This window comes from Molossus molossus, unplaced genomic scaffold (genome assembly GCF_014108415.1).
Source record: "Molossus molossus isolate mMolMol1 unplaced genomic scaffold, mMolMol1.p scaffold_m16_p_11, whole genome shotgun sequence".
NCBI lineage: Eukaryota > Metazoa > Chordata > Mammalia > Chiroptera > Molossidae > Molossus > Molossus molossus.
In genome coordinates, this window is record NW_023425346.1 from 101,537,327 (window position 1) to 101,559,530 (window position 22,204).

At 40.0% G+C, this 22,204-nt stretch overlaps 1 protein-coding gene and 1 pseudogene across 14 annotated transcripts in view; one reads left to right on the top strand and one right to left on the bottom strand.

The window, feature by feature from the left end:
* Positions 1-22,204, top strand: part of DIS3L2 (DIS3 like 3'-5' exoribonuclease 2) — a 340,082-nt gene that overhangs the window by 133,929 nt on the left and 183,949 nt on the right. For 13 of the 14 annotated variants that reach the window (XR_004958585.1, XR_004958587.1, XR_004958588.1 and 10 more), the window contains exons 7-8: positions 5,733-5,833; positions 7,765-8,012. Coding sequence is in view for 11 of the 14 variants with exons in the window: in XM_036253315.1 (XP_036109208.1) it covers positions 5,733-5,833; positions 7,765-8,012 (349 nt within the window). In the remaining 3 variants the exon portion in view is untranslated. Of the gene's footprint in view, positions 1-5,732; positions 5,834-7,764; positions 8,013-9,371; positions 9,391-22,204 lie in introns of those variants that run through there. The other variant, XM_036253324.1, reaches the window with a different exon arrangement.
* Positions 2,033-3,942, bottom strand: LOC118625529 (annotated as a pseudogene).

The following is a 22,204-nucleotide window of genomic DNA, read 5'->3' on the forward strand; positions in this document are numbered from 1 at the left end:
GCCCTAGGCACTGAAGGATTGTGGGTTCGATTCCTAGTCAAGGGCACATACCTGGGTTGCAGGTTTGATCACCGGCCCTGGTTGGGGCATGTGCAGGAGGCAACCAGTTAATGTGTCTTTCTCACATTGATGTTTCTATTTCTCTGCCCCTCCCCCCCAACCTGCCGCACACTCCCTTCTACTCTCTCTAAAAATCAGTGGGAAAAATATCCTTGGATGAGGATTAACTAACTAACTAACTAATTAAATAACTGAATAAATAAAAAGAAAAGAACAAAACCCCAATGGATGGATTTAACAGAAGATTGGATAAAACTGAAGAGGAAACTAACAAACTGGAAGACACCGAGAAAAAAATTACCAGAGACACAAATAGACAGAAACTGTCTATTTGAGGGAGAGAGAATAGAGTAAGAAAGTCTTAAGTTTAATTAGAATCATAGGAGGAGATGAGAAAGAAAATGAGCAGAGGTCAAATTTGAAGTTAATGGCTGAAATTTTCCTTAGCAGTTGAGATACTAAACTAAAGATTTAGGAAGACTAGAGATCGCAAGTATAATTTTTTAAAAAAAATCTAAACTTAGATATATCAAGATGAAGCTATAGAAAATCAAGGGCCAAGAGAAAATCTTAAAAGCAGCTAGAAAAAAAGATGACCTTCAAAGGAGCAATAGCCTGACAGTTGACTTCGCACGCTATTCTTAAAATTTTCAGTGGCTGTCCATCCCTAAAATATAAAAGACATACTCTTCAGCATATGAGGCCTTTTGTGGGCTGGTTCCTGCAGCTTGTTTAGACACAACCTTCCTCCTTCTCACTTTACTTCTGATGGTGTGCCTTTGCAAATGCTCTTCTCTCTTTTCTGGAATGCTCCCCATGCCCATTGTGTAGCCAACTCTTACTCAGCCTTCCCATTTTACAGCTCAGGAGTTCACTGTCAAACTGCCTAGCACCCTTGTTACTGCTTTTGAGCACAGTGTTTGCTAGCTGTCATCAACACCATGTACTTCCAATGTTTGTTGTCATCTTTGTCTCATTACTAGCACATGAGCTCTCTGAGGACAGAGACAGGGTAGTTTGCAGTGCCTTGCACTTTATAGTTACTTAGGACATTTACTGGGTTAACTCCAGCATTTCAGGGGATCCCATCACCACTTACACAATATCTTGATGTGGATTTTCATGGCTCTTTCCATGGTGCTCTGATTCTGCTTGTATGCAGAACTGGTCACCATGGTCAGCACCAGGAATCTCTGCATACTGTCATGGACTGGGTCTGTCTGTTCATTACTCTCATTTCCTTGGCGAAACTGTAATAACAATATCCACTCTATCCATAGTATGAAGTTGTGGTGTGGATCAAATGAGGTAATATATGTGAACCCACTGTGAAAACTTTCTGGCATCATGCAATTTCATTAGCTTTATTTCAGAGTGAGAGACTTGTTTGGGTTGGGGATTTTGTGAAGAAGAGAACTCATTGGTGTCTGAGCCTTGGTCCTGGAAAGGGTTAGATGTGGGGTCCTAGAAGAATCATCAACACTCACTATGCCTTGCAGACTTGCAGCATAGCAAATGACTACAGCATAAGTGTTACCTGCCTCTGTGAGGACAGGTGTTGTCATTTCTACATTTCATTGGGGAGAGGGGCTCATAAAATACATTTTTGTGGTTGATGGATTTTGAGAGATCTGAAGGGACATGTTTTCATTTACAGAAAACAACCACAGTTTTCATTGAAAGTTGTACATTTCTGTGGCCCTCATTCAGAGATGGAAAAAGCTTAGATTTGGCGGTTTGTTACTTTTTTCTTTTTGTCATAACCAGGTCTTTATTTAAAAATCTGATATGGAATCGATGCTCAGCCACGGAGCCACATCAGCCAGGTTGTGGGCCCAAACCCTAACGGGGAGCATGCAGGAAGCGGCCAATCAGTGTTCTCTCTCATCAATGTTTCTATCTCTCTCGCTCTCCCTTCCTCTCTCTCTAAAAATCAATAAAGAAAAAAAATTTTTACATCTGATCTGCCAGCTTAGCGTTTTTCACCCACACGGGGAGCAGAAACCTTCACAGGCTTCATAGTCTTTTGCTTAGGTGCTGCCTTTGTGGAAGCCTCACAGCAGCCATTGCTGTCTTTTAGATGCTTGCTTAGCCTTTTTTTGCTTCCTTGGCAGCCCTGATAGCCTGTTCTTTCTTTTTAATTCTCACCCGAGGACATTTTTCCTTTTTTTTATTTTTTTTTATTTTTTTTTTATGAATTTTTATTTATTTTTTTGTTACAGATATTTTACCTTTTTACCCCATTGGCACCCCCTACCCCACCCCCCCTCCACCCTGTCCCCGGCTTAGTTGTCCATGTCCATTGGTCATGCACACATGCATATAAGTTCTGTGGTTTATCTCTTCCCACCCTCCCCACCCCCCATCCCCTCTTCTGAGGGATGTCAGTCTGTGCCCTACTTCCATGTGTCTGGGTCTACTGTATTCCTCAGACTGTTATGTTCATTATATTCCGTATATAAGTGAGATCATGTGGTATTTGTCTTTTTCTGCTTGGCTTCTTTCATTTTTCCTTTTTTAAATTTTGTTCAGATAGAGTGGAAGGGAAAGAGAAGAAGAGAGAGAGAAACATCGATGTGAAAAGGACACATTGAGTGGCTGCCACCTGCACAACCCAACCAGGGCTGGGGACAAACTACAACCCGGGTCTCTCGGGACTGCGGGCAGAGCTCTAACCACTGAGAAAAACCAGCCAGGGCCTGATAGCCTGTTCTTGTTGAGCTTTCCTAACTTTAGGTTTCTGATTCCTCTTGGCCATTATATCAGCAAGAGATGCACTAGTGATGGCCCTCTGGAATTTGACTGCGCAGCGTGTTCTTTTCTTTTGAATTTCTTCCAACTGTCCCTGTTTGTGCTTCCTTCTGTAGAGGACAGTCCAGTTATCTGTTGAGGATTCCTCTTGGAAAGAAATGCCGATTCTCATTTTGCATTAAGAAATTGGAAAACATTCCCGTCGGTCCTGGCGTGGCACCTCCCATGTCCAGGATAGATCTTGTACCCTCTGAAACTGTACAGCTGGATCCTGTAACAAAAGCCACAGCCCGTCAGGGAGGATGTCTACAGCAAGGACAAGCTATGTGCGGGATGCTATAGAGGCAATCCGCCCAAGATGGAAAAGGATTCAGTTTGTTACTTTTTTTTTCTTTATTGATTTTAGAGAGAGAGGAAGGGAGAGGGAGAGAGAGCTAGAAACATCAATGAGAGAGAACATCGACTGGCCGCCTCCTGCATGCCCCCCACTGGGGATCGGGCCCACAACCTAGGCATGTGCCCTGACCAGGAATCGAACCGGGGACCTCTTGGTGCATGGGTTGACGCTCAACCACTGAGCCACACTGCCGGGCCAGTTTGTTACTTTTTTATATTGGATAAATTGAAACACCTTTTTGCACAATTCCTTGCTTTTCTCTTCATATTGCCCCCACTTAGCATCACAGGCTAGTTATCTGAAAGCCTTCTGATGTGTTTATAAAGTTTTAAGAATTATCAGACTTGTCAGTCTACTGTTTATTTATGAGAAGGCCGAATCAGAATCATTTTGCTTACCAAAATAGATGTTGGGTTTGTATTTGTTATATGTAAGTGGCAATGCCAACCCCAGCAAACCATGACATTTTATTTTATTTTATTTTATTTTATTTTATTTTATTTTTATTAATCCTCACCCAAGGATATTTTTTTTCCATTGATTTTTACAGACAGAGAGAGAGAGAGAGAGAGAGAGAGAGAGAGAATAAATGAATAAATAAGTGATCTGTGATTAAACAATGCAATAGATTCTCTCATTGATTTGGCAACTTCGCTATTCAGGGTGGTGAAACGTAGTTATGGGAAACCTATTAAGGTGATTCACCTTTCTAACCTGGCATTGTGTTTCTTCATATTTATTGAACATATCTGTAATGCCCACCCGCAGGGCTGTAAACTTAGTCTAATTTAATAGTTCAACTCCAAAATGCATCTTTGTCTGAACAAAGCCTTATTTTTGCCAGGATATTCTTATGAACATAGACCTGAAAAGGTCATGTTCAGGTGTGATATCTGAAAGTAATGATTAGGCCTACTGCCATGGCTTGCTCCTTTTCTTTGGATATAGCCTATCATAACCTTTGCAACTAAGACTTGCTTGTTGATGGGGTGGAATTTAAACCAGCAGTCATAAGATGGAGCCATCAGTGACTGTCACAGAAAGCTGCATGCACAGGATTTGGGATGCCTTGGGAAAACCCTCACTACCTATTTTGACTGCCAGCTCTTGAGTGCAGGTATTAGATATCTAGGTAGACTGTATTTCTTCATGATAAGTCCAGCCTCCTGATCCTGAATTACCTTGTTCTGCAGAACACATCAGCAAGATATATATGGAACAGATCAACACCATGTGTGGGTTTTTCTCCCAAAGAGTATTAAGAGGTGGTGTTCTGGAAGCATCTATTGATTTTTGGAATCCTGAACTGTGGTCTAAAATAAAAGATGAACTTGGATGGTGCTTCTCTTTTGCTAATGGACAGGATGATCAGCAATGGGAATGTTTTTGTTTGTTTTTTTCTTTTTGGAAAACAATGAGAATTTTGCTTTCAGTGGGCACTATGGTAGGTACATTTCAGCATAGATGGAAAAGCAAACAGTTGGTCATTCTTAAGCCTCAGTAGGTCAGCTCATGTCAGTGTTTCCAGAGTATGCTCACAATGGCAAAAGTTGGCTTTGAGGCTTTGCTAAGAGGCAGCTGGTCCTGAGAAGGATTTATTTATTTATTTTGGCCTTGGTAATGTCTAAATGATGATAAGTACAAGCCTTTCTTAGCTCTCAGGAGTGGGTCCCACATGAACTGGTTGTGACCCCTAGAATCCAGAGACTCCAGTATAGTTGGCTAAGAATATTCTGTGGTATGGGGGGTAATCTAATATAACACATGAAAATACAAAATATTAAATGTTCAGAAGTGTATAATTTGCTGCTTTTGTTCATGAGTGGTTTTTAATACTTCTGGTACTGAGCCTAACGCTCTTTACTGGGGCAATGTGGTTTCAGTTTCTTGGGTGAATGTGCATTTTATAAGTTTTTAAAGAAAGGAAATTAAACATTAAAAGACTTTAAGTACTTTACTCTTTATATAATGTAACTAGGAAAGCCAGGAAAATCAGGGTTGGCATTTTCATTTATTTATTTAATAAATATAATCTGTTTTCCACTATTTTGTTTGTTATGGCTGATACCAAAGTACTCTTGAAAGTTAACATTTACTTTGATTTTGTTTTATTTAAGCAGATGTGCATAATAAATTAACCTATCTCTTGTTCATTATGGGCAGGGCAGTATTTAACATCTAGTTTTTTCACATTTTGACACACAGGCGATTGAATTTAATTAAACAGCTTGATGCTCTCCACATGTATGATGTTTAGCATGTGAATAATGTTAAGTAGATAAAATGTGGCTTGTTGAGTGTGAGCATTAATTGAAGTTGGTGATTGACCTCAGCCAAGTCACCTAACCACTGGGGGCCTGGATTTCCATTTTCATAAAATGAGTAGTTTGGAGTAAATGGTATCCAAGAATCCTGTAGCTCTGAATTAAAAAACCCTATGAGTCTCTATGCCTAGCAGATTATGTCTAATACATATGCATCTAACTGATTCCTCCTCTTCTCTTTCTTTCTGTTTTTAATGAAGGAAAAGAGAGTGCTGGTGCGCCAGTCACAGAAGACGAGAGCACCTCCATGGCACAGGACACGAGTGCTTTACCAGAGAAGTCCCTGCAAAGAGCAGCAAAGGTCATTGCCTGCACATTTCTCCATTTGTCTAAAATGGTTGTCACCTGAGCTACCTGTCAAAGGTCTCTCATGTGACACTTAGGACTGTAGTTGGTCAGTTAATCAGAACAGTCAGTGGAAGCAGGGTATCATAAAAAGTGAATCTTTTTTATAGCTGTAAACATGTACATATATATTAATTTGCCTGTCTCTGGATGATAGGCCAACATCTTTTCTTTGCATGTGGGTATGTTTATTCAAGTTTTGCATTACTTTGTTCTGCTTAAACCACACTTGTAATGGGCATCTGTGGTTTCTAGTTTGGGTTATTTTAAGTGGAGTGAAGGAATCACTATTAATGTTGATTCCTTCTAGATTTTTATACTTTTTTACTCCATTGTTATATGTTGTCCATCCTCACCTGAGGACATGTTCATTGATTTTTAGAGAGAGGAAGGGGGGAGAGAGAGAGAGAAAGACAAACATTGATCGGTTGCCCTCATATGTGCACCAAAACAAAGGATCAAACCCGCTACCTAGGTATGTGCCCTGGCCAGGAATCGAACCTACAACCTTTTGATGTACAACACTCCAACCAACTGAGCCACACCAGCCGGCACGCCATTGTTTTTAAATTATTGTCATGTCCATATCTAATTCAAAAGTAAGCTTTTAAGAAGTCTTTTTTTAGTTTTGCCAAAGTATTTAATTATTTTAAAAACAAAAACAATTGCTTTTGTTGTTTTGCATAACTGAATTTTATTTTTTAATTGCATGTGCTAGTGTCATAGTCAGATATGGAATCAAACACAGCTGACCCCAGCTAAATAGCTCACGGTGGAGGAAGTGGTACTCGGCAAAGAATGAAGTGGCGGGATGGCGTGAGGCTTCCTCGCCCGAAGCATGGGCAGCACGTTGAACTGGGGAATGCAGTTTTACTGCTCGGCCTAGTGAATTGGTTAGGAGAGTGTCTCCTCATAGTGACATGAGAAATTTCTAAATTATATTGCATACATGTTACCCACAATTGCCTGTCCAGTTATCTAGATCTTTATTTTAATAAGCATTTGAATACTAACCATATGACAGGCAGCATGCTAGGTGTGGAAGATTATAGTGCATGGAAAGCCTATGGGCTAGATCTGGCTCACAGACTTGTGTTTTGTTTGATCTGTGCAGTATTTAAGAATTTTGACTTGGTAGCTTACATGAAAAAAAAATTGGAGCATTCACATAAAAAAATTAGACTTCTGGCTCCTCCTGACAAAACAAAACATCCGGCAACACTGGGCCACATTCTGAAATGACTTTAGTCAGAGCTGAGGAGAGGCAACCCTCTGGGGATGGAACTTGTGTTCTGTAATTTGCTGCTGCCCTCCAATGGTGCCCTCTCTCTGACTGTTTTCTTTTTTTGTTGTTGTTAGGTAGAGGGCAGGGGATAATTTCTTAATGAATCCAAACTAAAATTACAAGGCCGAACAGCACTTGTATGCAAAACCTACACCGTGGTCAAGTCATTTCTATGACAACTAACGTATGAATCATAAGTAATGTCAAGCTGCTTTATACACTTCTCATGCTGTCAAATATTAAAATAAGGAGCAAGGACTTCTGGTTCAGTCAAGCTGCCATAGACTCCCTTCTTGCTCTTCCCTGTGCTAAGTACAGCTATGAACCCTGGAAAACAACAAGAGACAACCAAAGGAGAATTCTGAAAGGGACAAAGAGGAAAGCAACTAGTTAGGGACCCCAGGACTAGAGGAACAAACATAGCAGCAGGGGACTTCACAGTCCCCCACCAACAGTAATAGTGATTCCTTAGTAACACAGCTTCACTGAGAGGCACTTCACGTGGACCCAGCTACTTGACTAGACAGTTTCTTGCTGACTTCTCCCAACTGTTACCCAGTTCTGTAGATAAACAGCATTGAGTATATCTTTGGTGTTTGCAGGTGGTTTACATTGTGGAGAAAAAGCATTCCCGAGCAGCAACTGGCTTCCTCAAACTCCTGGCTGATAAGAACAGTGAACTGTTTAGGAAATATGCCCTGTTTTCTCCCTCGGACCACCGAGTGCCTAGAATATATGTGCCTCTCAAGGACTGTCCCCAAGACTTTGTGACCCGGCCTAAAGATTATGCCAACACACTGTTCATCTGCCGCATCGTGGACTGGAAGGAGGACAGCAATTTTGCCCTTGGGTAGGTGAGCTCTGGCAAGAAAACCACAGATCCCAAACAGAACTTGGTTTAAAGGGCCTTTAGGTAAACTTTTATTTGGTATATTGTAATTATTATTATTTTTATTAAAGCATAGGTACTTGACAGATTTTGGTCCTGATTCTTAAGAAATTGACTTGAGCTACTACCTCAGATGGTCACCTGTAGGTTCCTTGAATTGCTAGGCAACCACCTTTTTGGTTTGTTTTTGTTTGTACTTGTGAACTGCAAAGAATTCATCGCATCAAACAATCAGATCCTTCCTTTCAGATTCTAGTGTTAAGTAGGCAGATTCCAGGTATATTCAGGAGGCCCCTGTCTCCATGCTTTAAATATGAATATGAAGGTGTGTTTGAATGATGTGCTTTTTTGGTATTGCCGATCAGAGGTTTCACATATGGCATTAAAAACTAAATAGCCTTTCTGTAAGTAGAAAAATGGTACCATTTTTTAACAGAAGCTGTCAGAAACCAATCTAACTTAAATATAGATAACCACTTTATTTTGATTTGAAGAAACTGCTGAACCAGCTGTTTGATCAAATGCTGTCCTGTCTTCTTTTTACAAAAACCTTTAGCTTTTTATTATTGATGGTGTCTGGTTTATATGTCACAGGAAATGAAAATAAAAGCATACAAGCTAGAAAAGAGTTTGTTCTGACACTTTATTTTGGTGACTTGTGTGTTGGTCATCTAACTTGTATAGGATGGAGCCTCCTGGGAATGTTCTGTGGTGGTGAGTGCCAATAATGTGCTGCTTTGCTCGGGTTTATCCTGTACCTAGCTGCTTATGCCTAGTGAAGTAAGGCAGGTCAAATCTGTATGTCATGCCCAGTGCAATTTAGGGAACGCTGTCCCGTGCCACTCTTTCAGTGACATGCAGATCAGTATGATTTACATGATCTCAGACCCACTCAGGAGCAGTTGCACTTTCTTTTTTGCTCTCAAGTGGTATGCTTGCAATGTCATCATTTTTAAGCCTAATTCATTATCCAAAAGTGACGTCAACCCCTTCAGCCCTAAATAGTCCTTCTTCAGAGGCTTGCCAGATTCTCACCATTCACTCAAAAGGCCCGATAGTAGCTGTGCCACCTGGCCTCTGTTGATTGTGGCTGCCACACTCTGCTTGGCAGTGAGAAGGGAAGGCTTTCACATCACAGCAGGAAATCCAGCCTTGAGTTTTATCTGCCTTTCTGTCGCGTCCTATTGTGTGTACTTGATTGGATTTTCCCTTAGTTTTCAAGTTGTAAGGGTGTAGTCAGGAAATCTTCAGGGTGTGAGTTTCTCTTAGTGCTTGAATGGTCTTACAGGCGCCCCCCCCCCTTTTTTTTTTTTTTTACAGCTGAGCCATTACTTCATCAAGATCTCTTACTTGTGAGTTAAAGTACAATAATAATTGAAAAAGGAGTCAGGTCTTTGAAGCAGCGAGGACATTTGCCGAAGAAAGAATATTTAAAAATAATAACCGTATGTTAATTATGTACTTTTCAAAAGAAAAGAAATGGAAGATTCTCATATTAGATGGAAAACTGCTAACTTTTCCTCTACTGTCTTACTATAAAGACCTTAAAAATGATATTTTGTGGAAATATGCCTTTTAAAATCTTTGAGTAAACGTATCTTAAATAAAATGTGGCAGGTCTTCATGACGCAGTTCTCAGATGACGCCTGTCTCATGAGGGGAGCGGGCTGCAGCTGCTGAGCATGTTGGTGGTCGCCTTGCCTTTGGTTCTGGCTATCAGTTACTGATCTTTAGGGACTGAGGTCACTGTTTCCCAATCAGAACATGCTGTGCTGGGACTGCCTGGGTTCTTCCCTCCTCCCGGCCAGACTTCGACCAGGAGCGTGAAGGTAGTACTTGATGTGGGTTTGAATGTGTCTGGTTAGCTTCTGCAGAAACTATGCCTAAAAACTGAATTAAGCCAAAACGGTTTTCTTTTGAATTTTTCCCTGCCCCTACACTCTACCTTTAGAAGTATTAAACTTCTCCCAAGTCATTTACTTCTGTAGTTAAATTTAGGTCATGAGACAAGTGTTGATCAACTGTGTGTAAGTCACTGTGCTCTATATTATGTGAGAAATAGAAAGGTAGAAAGCTATGGTTTCTTTATTCAAAGAAATTATTGCCTAATGCAGAAGGACTTGTACATAAATGTCACAAGATTAATTTGATTCTAAGAAATGGAGTCCTACTTGAACTGGTTTAAATAAAAGTGGTGATTAATATAAGAGACTGGTGGTTCTCCTAAAACCCAGGGCCAGAAGTATTGACAGGTCTCATGAGGAACTCAGAACTAACAAGGCAGCAAAGGAATCACAGCTTCACTCTCAACCACCCTGACCAGTCAGCCTCCACATGGTATCATTTCTCTACCCCTTTCTACACACAGGCTGTATTATTCTGCTTCTTTCTTCACAGTAGCCACCTACCTGTGAATGACATACATGGCCCCAAAATGGCACAGTTGGGCCTCTGCAGGTCACATACTGAAGTCTGGATCACAATACAGAATTTCTAGGGTTGAAAATATTACTGATCTAGCTTGAGACAGTTATTTGCCCAGGTCAGTAGTTTTAACCGGAGGTAGGAGTCCAAGGTCCGATGACCCACTGCCCAGTTAGCAGGGACTGTGGGACTCAACTCTGTATAAGAGAGTGTGGATAAAGCAGACAGATGGAATGGCCTGTGCCTTTGAGCTCTAATTATAGTACAAAAGAGAATGTTCTAAATTCTTTCACAGGAACAAAGTAATTTTCTGGAAATTTAGAGGAGATGGGTGAAAAAGGAAATCCAGGATTGTTTCTTGGAGAATGGAAGCCTCTTTGCTGAAAGATTAGTCACTGAGAGTCCAGAGTGGATGAGAAGGGACATGACTAGAATCAAGCAGTCATAATGGGCTATTGCAGGAAGGGGAGATGGGAGAACCTGCAGGAAAGGCGTTGCAGTGAAGAAAACAAGAGAAAGGAAAAGATTCAGGGGAGATGAAGGTCAGTTCTCCCAGGCATGATGACCGATTACAAATGGGGCATGAAGAAGAAGGACAGAATCTTGGATGGACATTCAGGCTTCCAACTTGGGTGATCGGGAAGGTGATTAATGCATTTAACCATGGTTCTCTGAGAGCAGCCTCAGCTCCTACCATTCCCTTCACTTATGCCTCATTGCTTGCTGTTTTGTTTCCCAAGATGACTATGTTTGTTCATAGCTCCAAACTTTTGCACACTGGACTTCCTTTTCCAACAGTGGTTTTCTCCTCTCAGAGTTTGTTTAGTGAAATACTCAACTTTTAAACTTTTATCAGCTGTCCAGCCGAAAAATGTTCCCTGACTCTGAGTCCTCCCTCTTGGCTGCTCCCAAAGTTTATCTAATAATACCATTATTGTATCTCGTCTGTTTGTATTATAATTGCTTATGTAAGTTATTTACTTGGCCATGGGAACCTTTAGGACAGAATACTCAGTGAATGTTTGCTGGCTGGTCAGATGGGTAGGTCAAAATGATTTGCTGGCCCCCTGACATTGACTAGGAAGATGTACTAATAAAACAAGCTAGAAAATACAGGATAAGGTGTTTGGAACAGAAAATGATGAGAAACAAGGTTCTATGATTTCAAAATCAGCACTTGTTAACAACATACAACTAGTATATAAACTCAGGTGGAGAATCCCTAATTTAGAATCTTTAACAAGAAGTTTAAATAGAAGCTACACATTACTAGAGTATGTAATTTCTTTTGGAAGGGGTCTTCAGGAGGCCATCAATCTTGGTGACCCCTTTGGCGTAAGCATTGCTTTTCTGGCACTCCCAGTGGCACTCTGGTGTCTCTAGTTAAGGGAAGCCCCAAGATTAGTGTTGTACTGGAAACCTCTAGTTGTTAGAAAAGTTGTTTTTCATCTTGTTCTCAGAATTGTCATGAGAGATCTCAGTTGAGCCTTGTTCACCTCTATACCTCACCCCTACCATGTTTTCGTGAATCTTAGTCCTATAATGTTATTAAAAAAAAGCCTAAACGTAATCATTCTTGATGAACCCTTGCTGGCTTTTAGAGATTGCAACATATTTAGTACTTGTCATATTTAGTACTGGATAGTCCAGGATATTTAAAAAGCCACGTTGACTTCCTAGCTCAGATGATCTGTAATTGTGTGATCACATATACAGCTCTATGAGCTTCCCAACCTTCTTAAATCATCTTTCCCTGTGAAACCCGTGCAGTGGAATTCATGCCTGTATTTTCTTAGACCTTTGTGAAATCTGTTGTCCCAAAGTCTAGAATTTATAATTTCATATTTCCTTTCCAGGAGATATTATATGGTCTCTTTCTCCTAGATTTGTCATGGTTTCTTTTTCTTGAATATTTAATGATAAATCTTGAAGAAAATTGAAGAGTTTTACAGCAGCTACTGTGGGGAACATAATAGTGTTTCTTGGCAGCACTGAAGACTAACTGAAGATGTACCACATGAATTGACCTAGAGCAAATTGACATATTTATATTATTTTCTCTAGCAAACTTTGGTAGCTGTAAGGGATGGGGAGGAAGGAAAATGAATAGGTCAGTGTAGGTATAGCAGGGTTGAAAAAATTTTGGTTGAATATGGTATGGCCTAGGCTTAATGGGAGGCTGTTGAAATGAGAAATAGAGAATGGGTCACAGTACTGCTCACTTCAATGAGAGTGAAGGACAGCAGGTGCCATTGCAGAGAGTGCCTGGGCGCAGTGAAAGAAGAGGAGGGACGTTCTGATTGACGATGTGTGTGGCGAGGGAGGCAGTGTGGCCAGTGGAGGGAAGAGGGCGTCTGTTCTGGTATTTTCTTCATCTCTCAGTTTTGTACTCATAAGGTGTTAGTTATTAGACAATCAGAAATATGTGTTGACTGATGGAACCAAATACTTTTATTATTCCATTCAGTTTTGATAGACACTGAATTTCTTATAAGGTAATTATGAGTTGGGGAGGTGGTCATTAAATTACATTAAATTGTATTTAGTAGGAAAATGAAAGAGTAACTAGGTTAGTATTAAAAAACAAACAAAATAGCCCAGCTGGTGTGGCTCAGTGGTTGAGCATTGACCCATGCACCAAGAGGTTGCCAGTTGGATTCTTGGTCAGGGCACATGCTCAGGTTGTGGGCCCCATTCCCAGTGGGGGGCATGCAGAAGGCCGCCAATAGATATTCTCTCTGATTGATGTTTCTATCTCTCCCTCTCCCTTCCTCTCTCTCCCTAAAATCAATAAAGAAACAAAAAAATTTTTAAAAACCCCAAACAGAATAAATTAGTTTGTTTCATCGAGGCATAGCCTACAAGATTAGCAAATTGAAAAAAACTCTCTCCAATCTTTCTTCTTGTGCAAGAGGACTAGTTCACCTTTTTATGAGTATGTTTTCCTTATCTGAAGATTTTTCTGAGGAAGAGGCTGAGTTATGAAGTCCTATGAACTTGCGTTATCAAACTTAGATGTTGTATATCCTTTCCAGCGGGTATGGCTCTAGCTGGCTAGTAGACAAAAAGCAAATCAGGCTGAGGAGGGGGCTCTCTTTTGTGACTGTTGGGCTCCACCTGGTGGCCTGCAAGGGTCAGCTTTGGAGAAAGATTCTTCACATCGAGAGCATCCTCACTGGTCAAAGTAGAGCAAATGTTAAAGGAATGGAGGAGAATGGGCCTGATCCAGGCTTTGATTACCAAATTGTTCCTTTCCTCGCACTGTGTGCAATCATTAACACACCATCACGGTTGTCAGCTTCACCCACAATTTCTAGTGCATCTTCTTGAATATAGTAGTATAAAGTGTAAGAGAATTTTACTACCATCAGCCTTCTCTTTTATCCTTAAATGCTTTCAGCTTTCTCTGTACTCCCTTTATATCAGCATTAAATTCTTCATTCTCAAGCTTCAGGGTCTTTTCTAAAATCATTCAGTATTGTTGAGCCTTGCTTCTTTTCCACATTCTGCAGTCTGTTTCATTGATCTGCCCACAGTTTGCCTGAAGTCCCTTTCCTTACTTGCTGCCTTTTTCTATGTCATAATATGGAGCCAGAAAAAGGGGGAAATAGCATGTTCTCTCCTCCTGATTATAGGAAACATTATGTAAATATATGCAGCCAAAGACATTGTGTATTTGCCACACTTGGTTTTCACTATGTTCTGGGCCCTCTGTGTGCTGATGTTCAATTGCTGTCCACTTGCAGGTTCTTATTGTATCTGTCTGCATGGAGTTTTCAACATGGACTAATATGCATGAGAGCATTTATTTAGGAGCGATGATGACAGTGATAATCACTACAAGGATATATGACTACCTTCCTGGGTATAGCCTAGTTCTAAGGCTGAAACGTTTAGGAATATGTGGTAGAGAAAGGAGGATGAATGACTTAGCACACTAATGACTTTTTTTTTTTTTTTATCCTCACCCGAGGACATTTTTTGATATTTTGCTCAGATAGATAGAGTGGGAGGAAGAGAGAAAGAGAGAGAGAGAGAGAGAGAGAGAGAAACATCGATGCGAAAGGGACACATCGAGTGGCTGCCACCCACACGACCCAAACAGGACCGGGGACAAACTGCAACCGAGGTACATGCCCTTAGTGGGAACCGAACCTGGGTCTCTCCAGACCGCAGGCCAACGCTCCAACCACTGAGCCAAACCGGCCAGGGCACACTAATGACTTTTAAGTGCTCCTATTTCCTTAAGGTAAAGAGGCCAATTTGGAGGTTTTCTTGTCTTAATTTTTACATCTATAGCTGGTTCCTTCCCTCAAGAAGCTTTTTACGTGCACATCACCCAAACAATGGACCTAATGCTTATTTATATAGAATTTTTACACACACACCCCACTTATCATCTACAGGAAGTTGGGAATATTGCTTCAATATTATCTTTTTTGTTTTGTTTTATCCTCACCCGAGGACATTTTTCCATTATTTGTTCAGGTAGAGTGGGAGGGAGAGAGAGGAAGAGAGAGAGAGAGAAACATCGATGTGAAAGGGACACATCGAGTGGCCGCCACCCGCACAACCCATCCAGGGCCGGGGACAAACTGCAACCGAGGTACGTGCCCTTAGCGGGAACCGAACCCGGGTCTCTCTGGACCGCAGGCCGATGCTCTAACCGCTGAGCCAAACCGGCCAGGGCCAATATTATCTTTAAAGTAGGACCCGATTGTAATATCATTGACTATTACTGGGAACAGTATTTATGGAGGAGTTCTGGTGAGTGAGAAATTTTGAGGTGGTGATCATTATAAAGTACTCTAATGACTAAAGTTTTCTATCTCACAATTATTTATTATTGCAATATCAAAATTAGGAAAAATTTAAAATTTTTTCAAATACATATATATTATATATTTATTATCAAAATTATTTAAAACATATGCTATAGAAAGCGAAAAATTCCATAATTTCACTTTTTTTATTTTATTTTATTTTTTTACCCTCACCCGAGGACACGTTTTCATTCTTTATTCAGATAGAGCAGGAGGGAGGGAGGGAGGGAGGCAGGGAGGGAGAGAGAGAGAGAGAGAGAGAGAGAGAGAGAAAGAGAAACATCGATGTGAAAGGGACACATCGAGTAGCTGCCACCCACACGACCAACCAGGGCCGGGGACAAACTGCAACCGAGGTACATGCCCTTAGCGGGAACCGAACCCGGGTCTCTCCGGACCGCAGGCCGACTCTCTAACCGCTGAGCCGAACCGGCCAGGGCCATAATTTCACTTTTTTGAAATAATCACTATTAAGAGTTTGGTATATATCTAAAATGTGTTTTAAAAATATTTATTAACAATTGCAAAATATGTTTCACAGATAAAAAATATGTAACACTTATGTAATTTATTTAATTTTATTTTTATCTTTATTATTGAAATTATTACAGATGTCCTCCTCTTCCCCCCATTGACACTTAGGTAATTTTTTAATTCTAATATTAAAACCAACTCATGAACTTACCACCCAAATTAAGAAATATAGCACAATGCTGTTGAAGATCCCTGTGTGTTCCTTTTTATCGTAATCCCTAATTTTTTCTGAACCATGAGTGCTATCTCAAATATGCTAATTGAAATGTGCTTTTCTTTTTAATTTATCCACATTTAATATTCCTAAAAGTGTTAGATTTGTTTGTTTTTTGAACCTTTAAAAAAAAATACCATGTTAACCCTGGTTGGGTAGCTTAGTTGGTTAGAGTATTGTGTACAGTATGCCAAGTTGTGGGTTCCATCCCCAGTTAGGGCATATGTAAGAATCAACCAATGAATTCATAAATAAGTGGAACAACAAATTGGTTTCTCTCTCTCTCTCTCTCTCTCTCTCTCTCTCTCTCTCTCTCTCTTCCTCCCTCCCTTTCTCTCTTCCCCTTCCTCTCTCCCTAAAAAGAAATCAATAACAACGACGACAAAGAATACCATACTACAGCCCTGGCCGGTTTGGCTCAGTGGTTAGAATGTCGGTCTGTGGTCCTGAGAGACCCGGGTTCGGTTCCCGCTAAGGGCATGTACCTCGGTTGCAGTTTGTCCCCGGCCCTGGTTGTTTGTGCGGGTGGCAGCCGCTCGATGTGTTCCTTTCACATCGATGTTTCTCTCTCTCTCTCTCTCTGTTCCTCTCTCTCCCTCCCGCTCTACCTGAACAAAAAATGGAAAAATGTCCTCGGGTGAGGATAAAAAAAAAAAAAAGAATACCATACTACATATATTCTTCTGTGACTTGCTTTTTTATTTAACATTATATTTCTAAGATATATATTTCATTCTTTTTTTTTTTTTTAATCCTCACCCGAGGACATTTTTTGATATTTTGTTCAGATAGAGTGGGAGGGAGAGAGAGAGAGAGAGAGAGAGAGAGAAGCATCGATGTGAAAGGGACACATCGAGTGGTTGCCACCCACACGACCCAACCAGGGCTGGGGACAAACTTGCAACAGAGGCACGTGCCCTTAGCGGGAATCAAACCCGGGTCTCTCCAGACCGCAGGCCAATGCTCTAACCGCTGAGCCAAACTGGCCAAGGCTATTTCATTCTTTTTAATTCATAATATTCCCATTTTCTGACATATACCATAATTTATCTCAGTGGATAAAAAAAAAAAAAAAAAAAAAAAAGCATTGCTGTTATAAACAATGCTTTTACAAATATTTAAGTGCTTATGAACTCAAGTTGCTCTAGACACTGAGTATAGTTATTGTATCACACATATATGTACATGTTTAACTTTATAATTTTATAGCCAAACCATTTTCCAAAGTGGCTGCACTCATTTTTAGTCCTACTGGCATTGTATAAGAGTTTCCATTGCTTCACATTGTTATCAACACTTGATATTGTTACTCTTCAGTTTTTGCCAATCAAGTGGGTATAAAATGGTATCTCATTATTATTTTAATTTATATTTTCCCAATTACTAATGAGATTGAGCATCTTTTCCTATAGTATGGTCATTATGTTTCTCTTGTAGAAAATGTTGTGTCTTTACATTTTTTTCACAGTTAATTTTTTTGTTTAGATAATTTAAATTTACAGAAATTTTTAAAATGGCACAGAGAGTTCCTATATATCCTTTACCCAGATTCTTCTTATGTTAACACCTTAAATTACCTTCGAATACTTATCAAAAGAATACTTATAAAAAGAAATTAACCTTGGTACAATACTCTTAAATAAAGTATAAAATTTATTCAAATTTTACCAGCTTTTTCACTCCTATCCTTTTTCTGTTTGAGCATCTGGTCCAGAATCCTACATTGTAGTTACTTGTGATGTTGCAGTAGTTTCTTCAATTGTGATGATTCCTTACCTTATCTTTCATGACCTTGATACTTTTTTGTTGTTGTTATCCTCACCTGAGGATTTTTTTTCATTGATTTTTATTTTATTTAATTAATTTATTTTTTAATTTTTTAAATTGATTTTTTAGAGAGAGAGGAAGGGAGAGAGAGAAAAATATCAATGTGAGAGAGAAACATTGATTGGCTGCCTCCTGCACACCCCTTACTGAGGATCGAGCCTGCAACCCAGGCATATGCTTTGACCGAGAAATCAAACCAGGACCTCTCAGTCCATGAGGCGATGCTCAGTCCACTGAGCCACACAGGCCAAGCTCCTTTGATCTTTAGACAGAGAGGGAAGGACAGAAGGAGAGAGACAGAGAGACAGAGAGACAGACAGAGAGAAGCGATGCTCAATCCACTGAGCCACACAGGCCAAGCTCCATTGATCTTTAGACAGAGAGGGAAGGACAGAAGGAGAGAGAGAGACAGAGAGAAGCATCAGTGTGAGAGACCCTGCACGACCCTGACCAGGCCGGGGATCAAATCTGACTGCGGGCCAATGTTCTAACTGCTGAGCCAAACTGGCTAGGGCATGACCTTGATACTTTTGAAGAGTACTGGTCAGTAATTTTGTAGAATGTTCCTCAGTTTGGGTTTGTCTACTGATTTCTCATGATTAAATTGAGGATCTGCGTTATTGGGAAGGGTACCACAGAGCAATGTGCATCGCATAGCGGGTACATTGATGTTGATCACTTGGTTAAGCTGGTATCTGTCAGGATTTCGAACTTATTTTTTCCTTGTAATTCCTATACTATATTTTTGGGAAGATTTTTTTTTTTTGAGACTATGCAATTATTCTGTTTCTCATTAAGCTTTCACCAACTCATTTTAGTATTCACTTTTAATTGGGCCCTTTGGCATTTGATTTTTTAGACTTAAAAATATTCTAGAGCCCTGGCCGGTTTGGTTCAGCAGTTAGAGCATCAGCCTGTGGTCCCAAGAGACCCGGGTTCGGTTCCCACTAAGGACACGTACTGTTGCAGTTTGTCCCTGGCCCCAGTTGGGGTTTGGGTGTATCTCTCTCACATCGATATTTCTCTCTCTCTCTTTTTCTCTCTCTCTCCTTCTCACTCTATCTGAAGATGAATGCAAAAATGTCCTTGGGTGAGGATTAAAAAAAAATTATAGAAAATAATCCTTCTAGCCCTGGCCAATTTGGCTCAGCAGTTAGGGCGCCAGCCTGCAGTCCCGAGAGACCTGGGTTCGGTTCCCACTAAGGGCATGTACCTCGGTTGCAGTTTGTCCCCGGCCCTGGTTGGATCATGTGGATGGCAGCCACTCGATGTGGCTCTTTCACGTCGATGTTTCTCTCTCTCTCTCTCTCTCTCTCTCTTCCTCTCTCTCCCTCCCACTCTATCTGCTCTCTCTCTTCCTCTCTCTCCCTCCCACTCTATCTGCTCTCTCTCTTCCTCTCTCTCCCTCCCACTCTATCTGAACAAAAGTAAAAAAAAAGGAAAAATGTCCTCAGGTGAGGATTAAAAAAAAGAAAAAAATCCTTCTAGCAGTTACTACATGGAAGATACCTTCTCAGTTTATGAGTTGTCTTTTCATGTTGTTAATGTTAACTTCTGAAGAACAGGATTTTAAGTTGCATTTTCTAACTTTTTAGTACTGGTGTGTAGAATTACAATTAATTTTTGTATATTAATTCTAGCTCTAGCCATCTTACTATATCCCCTTATTAATTACTTTAGATATACTGTTGTTTGCTTTGGATTTTTCTATGTAGATAATCACATCATCAACACATAATGACAGATTTGCTTCTTCCATTCTAATCTCTATAACATTTTTTTCTTATCTTACTGAACCGGCAACTCACAATTGGTACTTTCCACACCAGTAAATGAGAGCAATAGAGCAGGCATTTTTTCTTATTCCTGATATTTTTGGATTTGTTAATAATTTTGATAATGTGGCAACTGGTTATTAAAGGACTCAAAAGTTTACCTAAATACCTGTCCTTGGGTTTTGTTTGCTTTATTATCTTCAATTTTCTTAGTTTTCCTTTGGAGTTTCAAGGAAGATGAGTATGCCTTTTCTCCCCAGGCTCAAAAGCATTTATTTATTCAGTTGTTCACTCAACCATCATGTAATGAACAAGTCTTGTTGTAAGATACAGAAATGTTTATTCTCTTTAGTGATTATGGTATCTCCCCTGACAGGTAAGTATAGAAATGTTTATTCTCTTTAGGATGATCCTCCTCATCTGTTGGTAAAGAAGAGATGCACCAAAAAACACTGTAACACATCTAGAAAGTGGCATGTGCCAGGAAGGAGATATAACCAGAGGAGAGTGATAGTACTGAGGGGAGAGATCTGTTCTGGGGGACAGGGATGACTTCCTGGCCTTCCTCCTATATCCCATGAGGTGAAATGAATTTGATTTATGTTTTGTGGTTTGAGTTCAACATGAAGTCTTAAAGGGAGTGTCTTTAAGATAGTAATATAGCCTTGGCCAGTTTGGCTCACTGGCTAGAGCATTCACCCTAGGACCAGAGGGTCATGGGTTTGATTCCCAGTCAATGGCCTGTACCTCAGTTGATTACATCGGTTGTGATTTGGGTTGTGCAGGAGGCAACCAGTTGATGTGTCTCGTGTCTCACATAGATGTTTCTTTTGCTCCCTCTCTGTCTACTTCCCTTCCTCCCTGCCTCCCATTCTATCTGAAAAACTCAATGGAAAAATATCCTTGGGTAAGGATTTAAAAAAACCCAGCTGGTGTGGTTCAGTGGATTGAGCATTGTCCCATGGACTGAGAGGTTTGGGTTCGATTCCAGTCAGGGAACATGCCTGGGGTTTGGGGTAGGGGGCGTGCAGGAGGCTGCCTATTGATGTGTCTCTCTCACATTGATGTTTCTATCTCTCTATCCCTTCCTCTTTCTCTAAAAATCAATAAAATGTATTTTTAAAAAGATAGTAATATATTGCGTTAGGAACAAGCCTTTATAGAATTTTTATGCTGTAGAACCAGCAGTACTGTGTCAGTGTGTACAGTCCTGAGATTCTATTTTTGGTAGTAAGAGCTTTACCTTTTCTGCTGTAGAGTGAAGGAAGGGAAAGGGAAGTTTTCTTTTCATGGAAGATATTTTATATTTGTCAGGATGCTTGTAGCACCAAGTGATAGAAAACCCTAACCCAAATTGACTTTAATAGTAAAGGAATTTATTATCTCACATATGTGGGAATCCAGGCCCAGTAGTTAGCGACTTCATGGTGTTATCAGGTGGCCTTTGTGCTCTTCAGTGATCTAGTTATAGATTCCCTAAGGCCACATAGACAGCGGCTACATGTAAGTATGGTCAGGCTCTATGTGCTTTTTGACCACATCCAACAAGAAAGGAGTAAAATGCATCTGCCTGTCATGATATTGATTACAGTCCCCAAGGGAGACATGCACTGATTTTATTAGAATAATGAAGCTCTGCCTTTGAAACTGAAGATGAGATGAAAAATACTAGGTTTCTGTTAGGAGAGAGGAAAAGGGGAATGAATCTTAGATAGAAAACCAATACTGGGCACCACAGTTTTTTATTAGATTATAATAAATGTTTCTGTAATTTTAAATAAGCAATGTTACAGTATTAAAGGAAGTGTGGAAAATAGAGAAGAAAGTCACTCATAATCCTCCCTCTATAAAATAACTAACACCATTTTTAGGTATTCCCTTTTAATCTTATCCTGAGTTTTTTTGCATCTTAAAATTATACTATACCTACATACAAATTCTTTTCTTTCATTTTATGTCATAGTCATTTATTATGTTGCTATATCTTCAAAATTATTTTTCTAAAATGCATAATAATTAATTGAACAAATATACCATGATGGCACATGCCCAGGTTGTAGGCCAAATCCCTAATGGGGGACATGCAGGAGGTGGCCAGTCAATATTTTCTCTCATGGATGTTTCTATCTCTCTCTCCCTCTCCCTCCTTCTCTCGCTAGAATCAATAAAGAAAAATAAACTTTATTTTTAAGAATAATTTCAGATTTACAGAAAAATTGTCAAGATAGTACAGAGAGTTCTCATATACCCCTGCATCTACTTTCCCTATTATTAACATATTAGTATGTTGAATTTATTTGTTACAATTTATGAACCAATGATGCTAAGTTATTTTTAACTGAAGTCCATACTTTTATTCAGAAATTCTTGATTTAAAAAAAAAACACTTTTTTTTTTTTTTTCTGTTCCAGGCTCCCATCCAGGATACCTATATGTTACATTTAGTTGTCATGTCTCCGTAGGGCCCTCTTGACTGTGAGGATTGCTAAGTTATTTTTGAAAGACATTTTTAAATGCAGAGTAGGCTGAAGTGTGGTTTTTAAGAGAATGGGCCAG